The 15,419-nt window shown below is 48.2% G+C and overlaps 1 protein-coding gene across 44 annotated transcripts in view; it reads right to left on the bottom strand.

Annotated features, from left to right (window-relative positions):
* Nucleotides 1-15,419, bottom strand: part of LOC127062218 (basement membrane-specific heparan sulfate proteoglycan core protein) — an 87,717-nt gene that overhangs the window by 29,965 nt on the left and 42,333 nt on the right. For 16 of the 44 annotated variants that reach the window (XM_050989995.1, XM_050990004.1, XM_050990008.1 and 13 more), the window contains 6 exons: nucleotides 8,444-8,551; nucleotides 5,173-5,289; nucleotides 4,048-4,161; nucleotides 3,812-3,925; nucleotides 2,317-2,424; nucleotides 205-1,989 (listed from right to left, as the gene is read on the bottom strand). In XM_050989995.1, the coding sequence (XP_050845952.1) occupies nucleotides 205-1,989; nucleotides 2,317-2,424; nucleotides 3,812-3,925; nucleotides 4,048-4,161; nucleotides 5,173-5,289; nucleotides 8,444-8,551 (2,346 nt within the window). The remainder of the gene's footprint in view (nucleotides 1-204; nucleotides 1,990-2,316; nucleotides 2,425-3,811; nucleotides 3,926-4,047; nucleotides 4,162-5,172; nucleotides 5,290-8,443; nucleotides 8,552-15,419) is intronic. The other 28 variants (XM_050990009.1, XM_050990037.1, XM_050990026.1 and 25 more) reach the window with 6 other exon arrangements.

Below are 15,419 nucleotides of genomic sequence, written 5' to 3'. Positions count from 1 at the left end.
TCATCGCATATGTCTCGGTTGCGATCCCTCGGTCGACGAATCCCAGCGAGGACGTTCAAAGAATGTATACGCGATCTTCCAACCCCAAGGAAAGCTCCTATTTTTTACAGCATCGACTAGGAATAGAAAAAGAAGAAGACAGAAGAGAGGACGGACGAGTGACATTGAGAGAAAAAGTTGCTCCTCGAGCTCTGCCGAGTCTACCTGTTTTCTCGGAAACATCGCAATCCTCTTCGTCGGTGCCATCGAGACAATTTTCAACGCCGTCGCATAATAGCAACGGGTCTAAGCACTTTCCATCGCAAGGAAACTCGAAGAGCTTGCAGCGCTCGTCGTTAACTCTGTCGACTTTATTTTTCACGTCTAAATAATAATCGCAGCTGATCTCGTCGGTGCCATCGTTGCAATCGACGATCCCGTTGCAAACTTGTTCCTCCGTAACGCACCTACTACCTTCGTCGCAAGAGTGCTGACTGTCGTTGCACTTGTCGTCGTCTTCGTCCTCGTCGTCGTCCTCGTCCTCCTCCTCGTCCTCGTCCTCCTCCTCCTCCTCCTCCTCCTCCTCCTCCTCCTCCTCCTCTTCCTCCTCGTCGTCGTCGTCCTCCTCCTCCTCCTCCTCTTCCTCCTCCTCGTCCTCCTCGCCGTTCTCATCCGAATCCTCGTCGTAGTCCACCTCGTTCTCCCCCGTTGCGCTTTCCGTCGAATTGCGATACGACCTCGTCGTACGTTCGTCGCTTTCGTCCGTATTTTCCTTCGATTCGATTTCTCTCAAGGTCGAGGTTGCGCCTCGATAATCATCGTTAGGATCGGCAGGAATCGTCGACGAAATCCCTAGTTCGTCCGTGGCGTCCTCCTCGTCTTCGGTTCTCCTTTCTCCCAAGTCGGAATCATTCCCCCAGATACTCTCGACGGTAGCCCCTTCGGTCTTTTTCCGACAATTGATCAAATCATCGGAGAGAGGAAAATCGAAAGATTCCGTAGTCGCGTTCGTTACGTCGTCCCTTTCCCACAAATTTTCGTCGTTGCTCGCGTTCTTGTTGGATCGAAACTCTTTGATATTTTTTATAGGAATAACGTGCAACGGTTTCTTCGTGAAAGTAAAACTTTTATACGTCGTCGAATCGATAAAATCCTCCGGCTCGTCGCTCGCAATCTTGTCCTTGGTCAAACTTTTAATGAACTTGGTCGAATTTTTTATCACTTGGTGCCAAAATTTTTTTATCCAGAATTCGGCACATTTCGACGTACACTCGTTCGAGTCTTCTTCGCGAGACGTCATCTTCGTGACGTCCCGAGAACTCGTCGTTGTTCTCGACGTAAACGAATCGCTTTCCTCGGAATAGTCGTTGTTCGCGCCGTCGAGAAGCGTCTTATTTTTCAAATACTTTTCATCGTTCGCCTCGTAATCCGAAGTCGTCGAGCTCGAAGTCGTGCTCGAACTTTCCGCTCGATCCGTTTCGTTCCAATCCTCGCTCGTACCTACGAAATCTCCCTTTGTACTCGTCGAATAACCAAATTCCGAAAGTTCGGTGGTATCGCTCGAAAAATCAGTTCGAGTCGAGCCAGGAAGGCTGGTAGAAATTAAGATATCTTCCGTCGAATATTGCCTCGAAGTCGAATCATCGACGCGTCGATGATTCGAGTTTTCCAATTTCCGATCTTTCAGCTCGGGAAAAGAATTCAGCAACGAGAAAGCGAGACTCTTTTCCTCTCTCCTTCGATCGCTTTCCTGATATTTCCAACGGCGTATCCATTGTTTCGCGAGTTTTCGAACTATCAGAGCGCATAGATCGTTGTTCGACGAATTATTCCTCAAAAATTTGTCGGTACACGTCGCCAGGATCGATGACTTCTCCTTCGAACTTTTTCCTTCGCTAGCTTTCAGTCTCTTGTACTTGCTCTCTCGCGATGCTTCCTTAGCCTTGAACAACTTCCTTACGATCGTTTCGAAGCGTTTGGGATTATAAATCTTTCGTCGGCGATACTTCTCTACGATAACAATGAATCGAACGTTTGATCACGAACAAAGGAATTATCAAAGACGGAGCGAGAAAGATCGAACGATCGGTGCCGTCTATCGGTTTCTTATCCGTCTCCAACGGAACGAAACGCTGTTAGCCGATTCGCGAAAGGGAGAGAAAGGGAGAGAAAGAGAGGGGGGGGGGGGAAGAACTAAAAAAAGACTGAATTTCGCTGGAATTTCATCGGCGCGTCCGCGTCTTTGAGTTGCGTCTGTGAATGTGGCTGTGAGTGTGGGTGTGGGTCTATGAAAGAAGGGTAAGAGTAGTAAGTATGTGATATGAATGGCATAATTACCGCAATCCCTCTCATCCGAGCCATCGGAACACTCGTTCACCCCGTTGCACTGCAACTCGTAGCCTATACATCGGCCGTCCGTGCACCGAAAATCTGCATCTCCGCAACCTGCTCCATACACCACACTCATGCGCGTTTAAAGGTGATTGCCAATGCGTGAAGCTCCTCGTCAACCCTTTCTTTCTTATCCGTTTCCTATCGACCCTTCCTTTTACTCTACCCTCCTCCCGCTAGACCCTACCCTTACCGTCTCCTCTACTTCGGCCTACCTAACTCGTCTCCTTTAATTAATTTTCCTTTTCCCCATTTTTCCCCCCTTTTTTCCCCGCAACCAAATCCGTCATATTTCGGGAATTTTTTAAAATTACCTGGCAGAGACTGCGTGCGCGTGAGGAAGAGAGAGAGAGAGAGAGAGAGAGAGAGAAAAGACGCGTCCATAATTTTCTTCCTGCAACGTAGCAACGTTCCTAGCGTACCGGCGTACACCAGCTTCGCATGAACACTCGGACGGGCGTTTGGTCAGCGTGAAAAATTGCTCGATCGAATGTCACGTCGAGCGTGAAGGGATAAATTTAAGGGCCGAGACGCGATCGTTCGCGAGAAGCGACGCGAAAAATGAAAAGATCGGAGATAACGCGCTACGAAAATAATTTGGAGGATGATTTTGAAACAGCGACTTACGTACAATCGAACGACGTCGACTCCTTTCGCGCGATCTGCGTCCAAATGATCGGCCGGAAATTGAAACACGTTCGAATTCACGTGCTTCGAATAGTATAATATCGCGATAACGCAGCAAACGCTTCAAATCGCGGAAAGATACGCGATCGCGATCGTAAAGAAAAAAATGGCTTTGCCGGAGGGGGAGAGGGCGCTTGGCCGTCGATTTATCCGAAAAAGAGATCTCCCGATTCTCTTACGGCTCTGCGCGCGATTAAAAGTTTTACGATACGGAGGAACTCGATAAAATGCGCTCCTTTAGATTCAAAGATACGCCACGGTCTTGCGCGTAGGAGGATCGCCGAGGAGAAATTTTCGACGATACGTCGAAAATTTTAGCCGCGTGTCGCAAAAAGCGTCGATCAGTCGCTTTGCCTCGCGCGTGCTCTCGAACGATAAGTATTACAAGCGTAGATTTGTCGAAAAGAGGTTGGCAGGACGCGCGTCAGGTGCCCGCCGATCGAACCTTATCGATCCGTCGTTGCATTCTCTTCTCTTCTTCACGCGCGTTTCGCGGTTATTAACGACATTGATAAATAACGAGTGACGATACGTAGCAACTGCGTTAGGCGTTAAACGTTTCATTCGAACGAGCGAAGACAGGAGAGAGACCCCGTTGTAACGACGCTTAGCTCTGGACGCGTCGTGATCTCTCTCGCGTTAACTCGTCCTTTTATCCTTTAGTCGGCGCTCGCTCAATCGATCAACCTGCGTATTATCCTCAGAGGGTTCTTGGAAAAAGGATTAAAATAAAGAAGCGACCTGCCCCACTCACCGCACTGGTTTTCGTCCTCGCCGTTACGGCAATCGGCCACGCCGTTGCATCTCTTGTCGATGCTCAGACAGATACCGTCTATGCAACGGAACTGATCGCTGCTGCAGGTCGTCACTGGAAAAAGAAAAGAAAAGATGTACGAACGTTCGTCGAAAGCGCGTCGACGGAGGTAGCGTAGGCCTCTCGACGGTAGGCCGATGGGAGTACGAAAAAGAGAAAGAAAGAGAAGGTAATACCGGTGCAATTATACTCGTCGGAACGATCGTCGCAGTCGTTGCGTCCATTACACCTTGCCATCTTGCTGACGCACGTACCGCTGGCACATTCGAATTCGCCCTCTCGGCATCTTGCTATACGTGCGTGCATGCGTGCGCATTCGTGCATTGAAAAAATATAAACAAAAAGAAAATATACATAAATAAAACGAAATGAAAAAATAAAAAACATAAAAGGGAAAAAAAGAGAAAAAAAAATAAAAAAATAATACGTCAGGAAAAACAGCGACGCGCGGCCGCTTTCGTGTTTACGCTGCGCGTTTCAAAGCTCCACGCTCGCCACGACGAGTCCTTTCGAGCGTTCGCATGGGGCGAATACGTCCTTTGGACAAATTCGTTTAATCCGCGTTATTACGTTACGTCGCGATTCCTTCCTTCGACGATCGCGAGACGACGTTCGATCGTTTCGCGGATATACGCGCTCCTATATAAATGTGCATTTTCATCGTTTCGTCGTCTCTTCGAAAGTCCAGTAATAAATAACGATTATCGATATTTGCTTTGCCACCACCGTGCCGCAAGTTGGAATTCAACGAATTACTCGTATCGATGAAACGTCCTGACGAATAAAATAAATAACTAGGAGCGACGTCCTCTTTGGAATCGATTCTTCGAATATTAGCGTAAGGTCGAGCGATTACGCGATGGAGACGATAGGGACGATAGGGAGGAAAAATCGACAATTTTCGTATCGACTCGACTCTACGACACGGCTCCTCCGAAAAGGTTTCCGGGAAAGATCGCGCTAATCGGAAAAACGATTAACCCGAAGGAAGAAGGTAGGCGCGAGTTAAGGTCCGGCAGTTTAGTATCGCCATTTGGTCTTGGCTTAACGCGAATACCGATCTATATACCCGCGAAGGAACTACCAGCTACGTCGGATAAAGTTTCCCGTTTTTCCTATAACGAGGCCGTGCCACGCCTCGAGACGGTTAATTAGATCCTTGGAAAGTCCAAGTCGAAAAGCGAGCGTTCGTCGGCTCGTCGAACGCTCGTCGTTCGCGCGCGAATCCCCGCTCGGCCATTAAGACTTTCGGAGTTTCGAAGCGCGAGACGCCAAGTAGTATAATAAATAATATCTCATACTCGTTCCGATACAATTTTCCTCGTCCTTTCCGCCGAAACAATCGATGTATCCGTCGCAGCGACGAGATAGGTCTACGCAGTAACCGGCCGAGCACTCGAATTGGTATTCCCTGCAGGCTGTAAGAATCACGGTTTAAAGGAAGCGTCCCTTGGGAGATGCGGGAGACTCGACGAGACAACGGATTGCGATTTCGGGAAGCGTTGCTATTTACGAGAAGATGACACATTTTACACAAAGACGACGTCCCCGATGGAAGGAGTCCGTTCTTTACGATCGTACGTACAAGAGTAACGTGGGTGCGTGCGTGCGTGCGTGCGTGCGTGCGTGCGTGCGAGCGTGCGTGCGTGCGAGCGTGCGTGCCTGCTGGATGTTAATTCAACGACACAAAGCGATAACGCGTCGTAAACGCGTGCAAAGCGTGGAAACGTTTTAGCAAGACGATCGATGGATCGATGAATCAAACGCGAGTACGACTACTCGCGAAGTAACGTTGACGGCGAACGAACTAGTAAAGTAAGCTAAAGGATGCCTTTTTAACGAGCGAAGAAATGAAAGGCGCCAAGAAGAAATTATTCGGAAATGCGAAACGTGCGAGTTAAGCGGTTCGTCTAATTCCACAGCCATTAATTAACACGCACTCGAGGAAATTTCGTAGAAAGGAATTACTCGTGAAACGAGAAGTTACGAGAGAGAGAGAGAGAGACGCACCTCCGCCGTTTATAATTGACCATCGGCAATTAGCTAATCGACGAAGACGAACGAACGAGTCGTCGGGCAATGTACGTCTACTCGTCGGAAATCGGCTATAAACATTAATTTCGTCGAGCTTGTCATTCAAAGTCCATTTTTTCTCCGAGTTTCGTTTTAGGCCGAACGCAAAATTTTCGAAGCAGTGCCCTGCCTCGATCGTACGCCGCTGGAATTCTTAATAACGAAATGGAATATGCAAGGTGCATACTCACGATCGAGAAATATTTCTTCGTCACTGTCGTATCACATTGCGTTTTAATTTACCGCGCGGGCTTTTTCGTCAAGCGTGAAACGCAAAAATCGATGGGCACTCGCGTCAGATGCTAATGCCAGGGACTGAAAATACGAAGCCTTCGGACCTATCATACCCCGACCGTTTATTATCCTTTATTGTCGTACATTCTCTCTACTAGAAAGTCATTAGATTTTCCTAAACTTTAGAGAGGATTACTCTCTCGGTAGAGTCGAAATACTCTCGAAATATCGTCGAAAAATCACGAAAGACGAGAGACGTCTGCCGTGCCGTAACGCGCGCGTGTTAACAAAAAAGAGAGATAAATGGAAGGCGTTAAACCGCGGCTAACACAATCGCAGTTGGTAGATTCGAATGGGAGCGGGAAATGTATGACTTGGCTCGATTGGTACCGCTCATGCGTTGCCAATCGAGTTATCATTTAAAACGATTTAGCGTACCCGTGGCTCCGCGTACGTGCCTCTCGATTACGATCCATGAATTTCAATCGTTTTTTAGCTGCGCGCAAAACGCCCAAAAAGAAACTATATTATCGTTTCTGTTTTCTCTACGCAAGGAAAAGAGAGACGTCAACGCTCGCTCGCCGAGACTCGAAATGTTTAACGCTTCGCGAGAGAGAGAGAGGGGAGAGGGGGAGAGAGAGAGTCTCCGCTCCTTCCGCGTTCCGTCGCGAATCCGAATTGGATTAAAGCGGTGAAAATGCGAAATTCCTGGACAGAGCTGATGGAAAGGGCCGAGCGTTCGGTCGGCGCGACCGCTGCAGATTAACGTCGGATTAAAATTGTGGCCGGTTATTAGGGCGGCTTAATAAACGGGAGTAAATCTCGTTCGGCAAGGGCCCGGATTTGCGCCGGTGCTGGAAAAAAAAAGGGTTGCTGATTTCTCTTTATCTTCCACTTTTTTCCTTTTTTTTTTTTTGTTTACGCGGCACCGCGACTCACGCCAATCATCGGCAACGAAATTGCTAACGAACCATCGAATTAAAAATGGAAAAGGAAGAGAAGAGAGAGAGAGGGAGAGGGCGAGAGAGAGGGCGAGGGCGAGGGCGAGGGCGAGGGCGAGGGAGAGGGCGAGAGGGAGAGGTCCAAGTATTACCTCCCGCGCGCGTTGGCCCTTTGAAAGGTAAAAAATTGGATCGACGGTGCGACATAAAAGTTATACGAAATCGAGCTCCGTTAGGGCGATTAAAGGGCCGATGGTTAGCCGGATGGTTAGGACGTGCGAGCGGAAGCGGTCGTGCCTCGACAAAAGACGCCGGAAATAATAAGGGGCTAGGCTGGAGATCGGAAGTGGTTCGAAGGCAGCTCGAGTGCAACGGCCTCGACTAACCACCCTCTTCGAACTTCCTCGCGCGCACGCGACCGCCATTGTCACAGCTATTAGAATTATTGAGCAGCTCATCGTAATACCTCGCGAGGTTCTCGTACGCGATTAGTTCCACCGCATGCGAACGCGCGAGCACGCCCGTAAATAATATTCTCTCTTGTTCCGATATCGGCGAGAATCGCTAAGAGAAATAACGCGCCTCTCGTGTGCACAAATAGGAAATCTCGAGGCTAACTTGGTCTACGAGAGAGATTATGCTCTCTGACAAATATAATCTACTATAATGAAATACAAATATAAAGTGTTTACCTTTCTCCGAATTCAATGTTCATTCAAATTCGATGGAAATTGAATAATTGATCGCGTCGAAGCGGGGTCATTGTAGCTTCTAATCGACGTTGATGAATATCGATCGTTTTCGCCTTATTCGGTTGACGCGAATCTTTCTCTCTCTCTCTCTCTCTCTCTATTTATCCGTCGGGGTTGAACGTAAAAATAAACTTCTCCGAGGAGCCGAAATAAAGGAAAATGCAAAGTCTGGCATTGGCTCGAACGAAGAAACGATTTTTGTCGTCGTAGATACGTAGGTAGCTAGATATAAGAGAAAACGTGGACGGTGGTCGGCGCTTACTCGGCTGCTGCATCTTGAGCCACGGTTTATACGTACCCTTTCCGCAACGACCAGACCGGTGAGTTGTATCAGGTACGTAGGAGCGTTTAAAAGACACGACTTAAAATTGCAAGAGCATAGCTAGACGAATTACGCGCAAATACGTACATATATGATATACGAGAAGCACACAATTGCTCCGATTAGACGAATAAAATGTATTTTTAACGAGGACGAGACAACGTTACCAAGCAACATTTTTTTTTTTACCCAGACGGTGACTCGATTTTCTATTCGATAGTTGGAATGCGTTACAAAGATCGATACTCACGACAGCCATACTCGTCCGATCTGTCTCGACAATCCAAAACGCCGTCGCAATGCTTGCTTCCGTCGATACACTCTCCGTTTCTGCATTTGAATTGGCTCGACGTGCACGCTGAAAATAAAAAGAGATTATCGAAAATAAATTCTTTCTTGCCAACGCTCGACTCGCACGATAGGTCTACCGAGATACTCGAAGGTTTGATATACGAGAGGTTACGTGCACAGAACGGATCGCGAGGGCGATTGGTATTTAATAGAAGTTTTAAGAGGCTCCGGAGCGTCGGATGGAATTTCAAAGGGGCGCGGCGCCTCGCCGCGCTGGTCATACGACGCCGCTTCGAGAGAGAGAGGGGGGGAGGGGGGAGAGAGATCCGACTTTTCTTCTCTCCTCTTCTTTCACGAATTTCGTGAATCTCTCGTAGCGCGTTGAACGTAGGAAACGGACGCATAAACGTACGAGTTATCGAGTCGTACGGGTTCGTAGAAGATATCGAGGGGATATCCCGTACTGACAAGAATTCGCCGCGAGGAGCTCCGATTTCATTGGTTCTCCCTCCTCTTCGCTCCATTCCTCGATACTCCCTATTTCTCTTCTCCTCTCTTTGCGTCCGACCGTTCTCGCGATTCGAACGTCCGTTTGAAAAGCATTCAAAGCTAAAACGGTGTCCGGCTCGCGTCTAAAGTTACGTTGTCATTTTAAACGCGAGCGAGCGGTCACGTCGCAAAGGATCGACTTTCGCTCGATCGACGGCATACGAGCGAGAAACTTCGTAAAATGTCGCTTTTACTTCGGTACGTTCCTCTTGAACGTTCTCCCGCCTTCTTTCCGTCGGTTCTCGGTTGCTCGGTTATCGGCCGACGTAGGTAGGTACGCGTACGTACGTAGAGATTTAGGTGGGATCGTCCCATAAGAGGCATATCGACGAGGCCGGTATCGGAGGAGTTGCTCTCGTTGCAGCTGGGAATGGAGGTTGCGCCACGTTGCGGCTTAACGCGGAAGGGCGAAAGGCGGGACGAAAGGGTGAGATGGGCAGAGCGTTGCGGCTAGGCTGCCTGAAAGGTATGCTTTGACACGAGAAACTGCGACTCGATGACGCTCTCCACTCTCTCTCTCTCTCTCTCTCTGTAGGTGGCCCGATCGAAATCGAAGTACCCGAGTGAGAGGGGGCCGGGATGGAAGAGGAGCGACGGCCTAAAGCCTCGTCGGCCGTGCCTCCCGTTACAACGCGAGCGCGCTCGTCTGGGAAATACCTTGGAAACCCACTCCTCTCTCTTTCGTCCTCCTATTTACAAAGCTTCCCTCGCTGGATTCTCGTTGGATGCGAGGAGCTCTTCCAAAGAAACGTTCGAATCGCGCCTTTCGACGGGAAGGAATGAGCGAATCGTCGAAACGATTCTCGCCTCGGCAACGCTAAATGGATGCACGCCAAAGTTTTCTACGCTAAAGGATATTGGACGAACGAGGCGGGCGGTTCGGCCTCGAGACCGGAGTCTCCAAAGTCCATGTTTACAATATACATTTTTATGACTCTGATTTTTTTATGTTTCTTAATCTTAACGGGTTCAAAGTTAAAAAGTTTGCGAAATTGCATGCACCTCGATGGCGCTGTCACATCGACTCGCGAGCAACTTTCGTAGTTTGCGAGGAACAATTTCTTCTCCCCTTCCCCTTCCCCTTCCTCTTTCTCTTCCTCCCTTTCTTTATTTCTCGAGAATCCGCGCAGCGTCGATCGCCGAGGGACTCTTTCGAAGATCGAAGCCTCGATCGATCTCGTTTCTACTCGTTTCTTCTCTTTTTCTACTCCTTCGGTTCACCCTTCCGGTCGTTGTTCCTTCGTCGTTACTCGTCGGAAAGATTATTTGCGTAAACTGCCCGATGGTTATACGTACACGTGCTACTTGAGTTCGTGTTCGCGCGTGACCGATAAAAAGGAGGCTAACGAGTACTTGGCAATGTTAAGCGCGCAATAAAAATGCGTGAATACCGTCGCACGGTTGTACGGCAGCTTCGGTTCTTAGCACCGACCTATCGCGAGTCGATCTCTATTTTAAGTCTTTCAATTTTCGCCCAAACGTACACGCGTATTTATTCCTCGTTATTACCGCTAACTCGGCAAAACGTGTACGAATTCGTGACGAATTCGTGACGAATTCGTACCTAATCAGGATATTCCTTCTCACTCGCCAACGAAAAAGAAGACCGTCCTCCGCCGTGCGACTATAATTATCGTAGATAAAGTGGCGACATTGTTCCCCGTGAGGATTTAATTGTACTTGGTCTTGTTAGGGCGAAGAACGTGGGCGATGTTTCGGTTGGACTAATTTACCATTACTACTCCGAGATTCTGTGTCAACGAGCGGACCGAGCGCGAAAGCCCGAGTGGATCCTCTCTCTCTCTCTCGCTCTCTCTCTCTCTCGCTCTCTTTGTCTTCCGCCGACCGTGTCTCTACTTTTCAGACCTATCGTAACGAGAGCATTAATATCGCGTGCAACGGGCCGCGAGCGTTTACGAGCGGATCGCGGAAAAGCCGCGAAAAGATGTGCGAAAAGAGGAAGGAAAGCGAGGGAAAGGGCAAAAAGGAAAAAGGGAAAAGAGTTTCCTCGCCTGCCGTCGCAGGGCGAATTTATTTCTCGGCCACCGGACAATATCTTTTTCCTCGTTGAGTGGAATCTCTCTACTTTTTATTTTCTTTCAACGCGCCACCTTTTTATCGGATTATCAATGTACCGTGCGGAGAGCGAGCTCCTGAAAAAGATTGCGATCGTTCGGGATTAATGTTATAGAATTCGGAGAGAGGAAAAGAAACTCTTTGAGCTCTGCGCGTAGATACTATCGGACGCGCTCGGAGAATATTTCGCGAGACGAGTTAATCGCGAAAAACGAGAGGAGCCGCGTCGCTCCTGCGAGGAGTTCGTTTCGAATTCGTTTCTATTTAAAAGTAGTTCCAAGTGACTGTGGAACGTCACGAAACTCGACCTTTGACGCGAAGAAAACGCGCTTCTTACGTATCTACGGATCGCGCGAACAAAGGGAAGAGATAAAATGGATGAGTATACGTACGCGTACGCACGTACAAAGAGGACGAACGATAAATCGTCTTTTGTTCGAAAGAAAATGGCCGATTTGTTTACCGAGAGAACCCGACGCTTCGACGAATCTCCTCAGAGTTATTCCACTTCTAATAATATTGCCAAATGCGATCGCGCTAGAACATCTCGGAATACGGAGAATCGTTAAACGAGGGCGCGTGAAAGAGAGCCAACACCTTGAAACGAATCGTTCTCTCGAGGAGACAAGAAACGCGCTCTCGTGCGCGTTCGTCGAGTGACATGTGTGCTTATGCAATGCCGCTTATCCGTCGCATTGCGTAATAAGAAGAAGACGATTGCGTCTCTCCTCGGCTTCTCTTTATTTTTCTTTATTCCATTTCTTTGCCCGTTCCTACTGCCTTCCTCGAGAATCATCCGCGGATAGGTCGCTTCGCTCGAAACCGATCGCGAATCGACGAATCTTCGAAGAGCGCAAAATTGCTCGCAGCCTTTCGGCGCAAAGTTCCAACGCGACCAAGTGTCCTTTCTGTCGAGGAAAATGTGGACGGTTACCTTTGTTTTCTCCTCTTCTTTCCTCTTTTACTTCTCTTATTTTTCCGTTTTCTTTTTCTCGTAATTCGACGATTGCGAAAAATCTCTATTTCGCTCTCCAAAACGCGGTGGAAGCGTTGTCGTCGAAAAGGGGACGTAGTTGCTCGCTCTCTTTCTCAACGACGCGCGATACGCGTCGCGACGTAGATACCTTGAGTGCTCGAGTTACGAAAAAGGCAGAGAGAGATACACGCGCATATATCAAGACGCGAAGAAAAACGCGGTACGATATAAAGCTGAGGATATTAGCATGACAAGCAACGAGCATCAAATTGCTGGACCTAAAAGCTGCGCGTCGGTGGAAGCTCCCTCTGCTAAATCGTCCGTGCCGCTTCTAATGGACTGCCGACGGAAAAACTTTTGACCTCGGCGAGCTTTCTTACGCGCGCTTTTCTTCCGTCTTCTCGGTCGATCTTGAAAGAATATTAGTCGGTTAAACGCCGGGCGCAGAGGCGAACTCTTAGGCAGGTAGCAACCCGAAACGGATGGCTAAAAAAGCGTTCGGAGCGACGCCATCGAGTACGACGAGATTTTCAGAAGAGTTACATTCGCACCCGTACGAACGAAGGCCGAATCGTCTCACGATTCCGTCCCGTCCTTATCGCGTCGGCACGATCGTAAATCGCGCCTTCGGATCGATAAGAAAATGCCGGTTGGATCGGTTTTTTTCTCGAAAAGGACGGCTCGGTCGTGTTCGCAACGACGCGGTCAACGGAATTTCCGTCCAGCGGAGCCAGCTTGGTTAACATTATTGTCACATAAATGGTGGTGGTAATCGTTTTACAAAAATTAACATCGATTTTATAAGCAAATTTGCATGAAAAATCCTCGCTCGGTATGCGAGAACGAAAGCGCGTATGACGCGTAGCTTCCTGCTCCACGTAACGACGCGCGCAAACACATATCGGCTCTGCACGCGCACACCGATTTGCGTTGCATCTCCTGTATACGGGGAGACGTACGAGAGGGAAAAAAAAAGAAGAAAAAAGAAAAAAAGACAGGAACTTTCACGGCGAAAGAAAAGTCGAATATAACTTCCCCGTCTCGCCGCGCGCGCGCCTCGTCGTCTCGGTGCGACATTTGAGCGATCCGTCCGAATCGTCTATTTCTTGTCTCGCTTTTGCATAATTCCGAAAGATAAATGATGAACGACGAGCGTTCGAGTCGCTGACGCGGTTTTCCTCCGACGTATATCGAATGACCCTTCGTAGTCGTCTTACATCCAACGAACGGATCCTCCGTCGAAAGTAGCTCGTGCCGTAGTCGTATCGTGTATTCGGGTATTCAGAGAAACGCGACGTTAGTCTCGAAAAGGTAATAAAATCGAGAGCTATTCGTTTCGACCCGACCCGACCCGATCCGATCGAAAACGATCCCGGAGCATGTGGTCGTGCATGTCCCGGTGCAATCCGTAAGATGCACGCACGCGTCCGCGCGCACGCAACGCAAACATAAACGACGTATTACAGTCGACTGCTATATTCGCGACACAAAGTGTCGTAGACGCGTTAACGCGAAATGCCCGCTCGATGCTATGCGCCTGGGATTCGACGTATTTTAGTGGCCGATTTGCAATTTAAACGCTATAATTAATGACGTCCTCGCGCGCTCGTGACGAACTAACGAACGAACGATATCGTCGTTTAAGAGGAAAGATGTTGAAGGGGCTCTGCGAAAAAGAAAAACAACGCTACAGCCCGAGAGAGAGAGAGAGAGAGAAAGGAAAAACGAGATAATAATTATTATCGTCCCAAGCGATGGATTTTCTCGTACGATTTTTTCTCTAAAATACGTTTCATTTAAAAACTTTCAAGACTCGATCGTATTTACTACGAACCTTGCGCGACTCTCGTCGTTTCGGAAGCTGTTGCTTTAAAGGAAGATAATTACGAAAGGGGGAAAAAAGAAAAAGAAGGGAAAAAACAAAAGGAAGAAGAAAAGAAAAAAAAGTAGAAAAAAGGGGAAAAGAGAGAAAAAAAAATATGGAAATACATGCATAACGGCATAGAATTAAACCGTACAATTTATGATCGACGCAACGCGTACGCGAACGTTCTCGTTGTTATTGTTCCAAGCTCGCGAAATATGCCAAACGTATTTTTCGCATATTTATAGTATTTTCGTTACATAGTAGATAATTTACGAATATCATCAAACGATACCTATATACGTAGACTTTCAACGACGCTTAACAAATATGTACGATACATAGGATACCTTTTTATTTACTTTTCGCTCGCGATACGCAATTGTCGTTCGTTCGAATGATCATCAAAGTATCGTTATAGTTATCGTTACGCGATACGTTCGCCAACGTTCGTTTCGGCTTAATGCGTAAGTAGTAAATAAACTCGTGAAATTGGGAGTATCCGGGTTGCGTCCGGGTTCCGTCGATTATGCCGATACTCGAGAATAATTGCAAAGGAATAGTTCCCTAGGAGGAAAGGCTCGCTCGTTTTTCTCTCTTCTTTTGCCGCTTACGTAACGACAACGTATCGTCCCGATATACCGCGACCGGGTGATATAAAAAAGTAGATGGAGTAAAAATTTAACGACGCGGCGAAAGCTCGTGGATTTTAATCACTCTGGGCGAATCTCGCGTAACGATATGCGTGCGTGTGCGCAACAGCACGTAGACCGGACGTAACGTAACGAACGGGGCAACCGTTAACGAAAAAAAGAGAGAGAGAGAGAGAGAGAGAGAGAGAGAGAAAGCCGAAATATCGATGGCTCCGGGGAAAGCTCGCATCAAGGTTTTACAAGACGAGACAAAGCTACCGCCGCAGCCCCGTTCGTCTCTATATCGTCGTATTTTTCCAACTTGTCAACGACGGGGAACCCCCGATTCGACGATCCGTCCTAAGACGAATGACCGTAATTAAAGATCACGAGTATAATCGAAAAAAAACGGGTCGTCGATGGGTAGCCAACGCTAATGGATGGCTTCTCGGATTATCCGCGACTTTTACTTCTTTTTCCTTTTTTTCTTTCTCTCGATTCTTTCGTTCGATTCGAGCCACGTAACGTAAAAATTCAATCTCGAGAAGTAAAGAGGATCCGACGCCGAAGAAACGTCGTCGACCGTGTCTCGAACGAAGGAGGAACGCTTACGAGGTGGGTAGGTTGCCAGCTCGCTCGCTCGCTCGCTCGCTCGCTCGCTCGCTTGTTTGCTTATACGGATTTCTTCCGCGAAACGTTTTCGCTATCGCGTCTCGCTTCTTCTTCTTCTCCTTCCCGATAAGATAATGAACTATAGCTCGGATTTCTCCGGTCGCAAAGTTTGTCTCTCGAAGAGTTGGCGAAACTTCTCGAAAGACGAGTCCCCTCTGCTTCTCCC

This window comes from Vespula vulgaris, chromosome 3, assembly GCF_905475345.1.
Source record: "Vespula vulgaris chromosome 3, iyVesVulg1.1, whole genome shotgun sequence".
Taxonomy (NCBI): Eukaryota; Metazoa; Arthropoda; class Insecta; order Hymenoptera; family Vespidae; genus Vespula; species Vespula vulgaris.
Note: the sequence above shows the minus strand (reverse complement) of the source record. Positions and strands in the feature narration are given on the sequence as shown.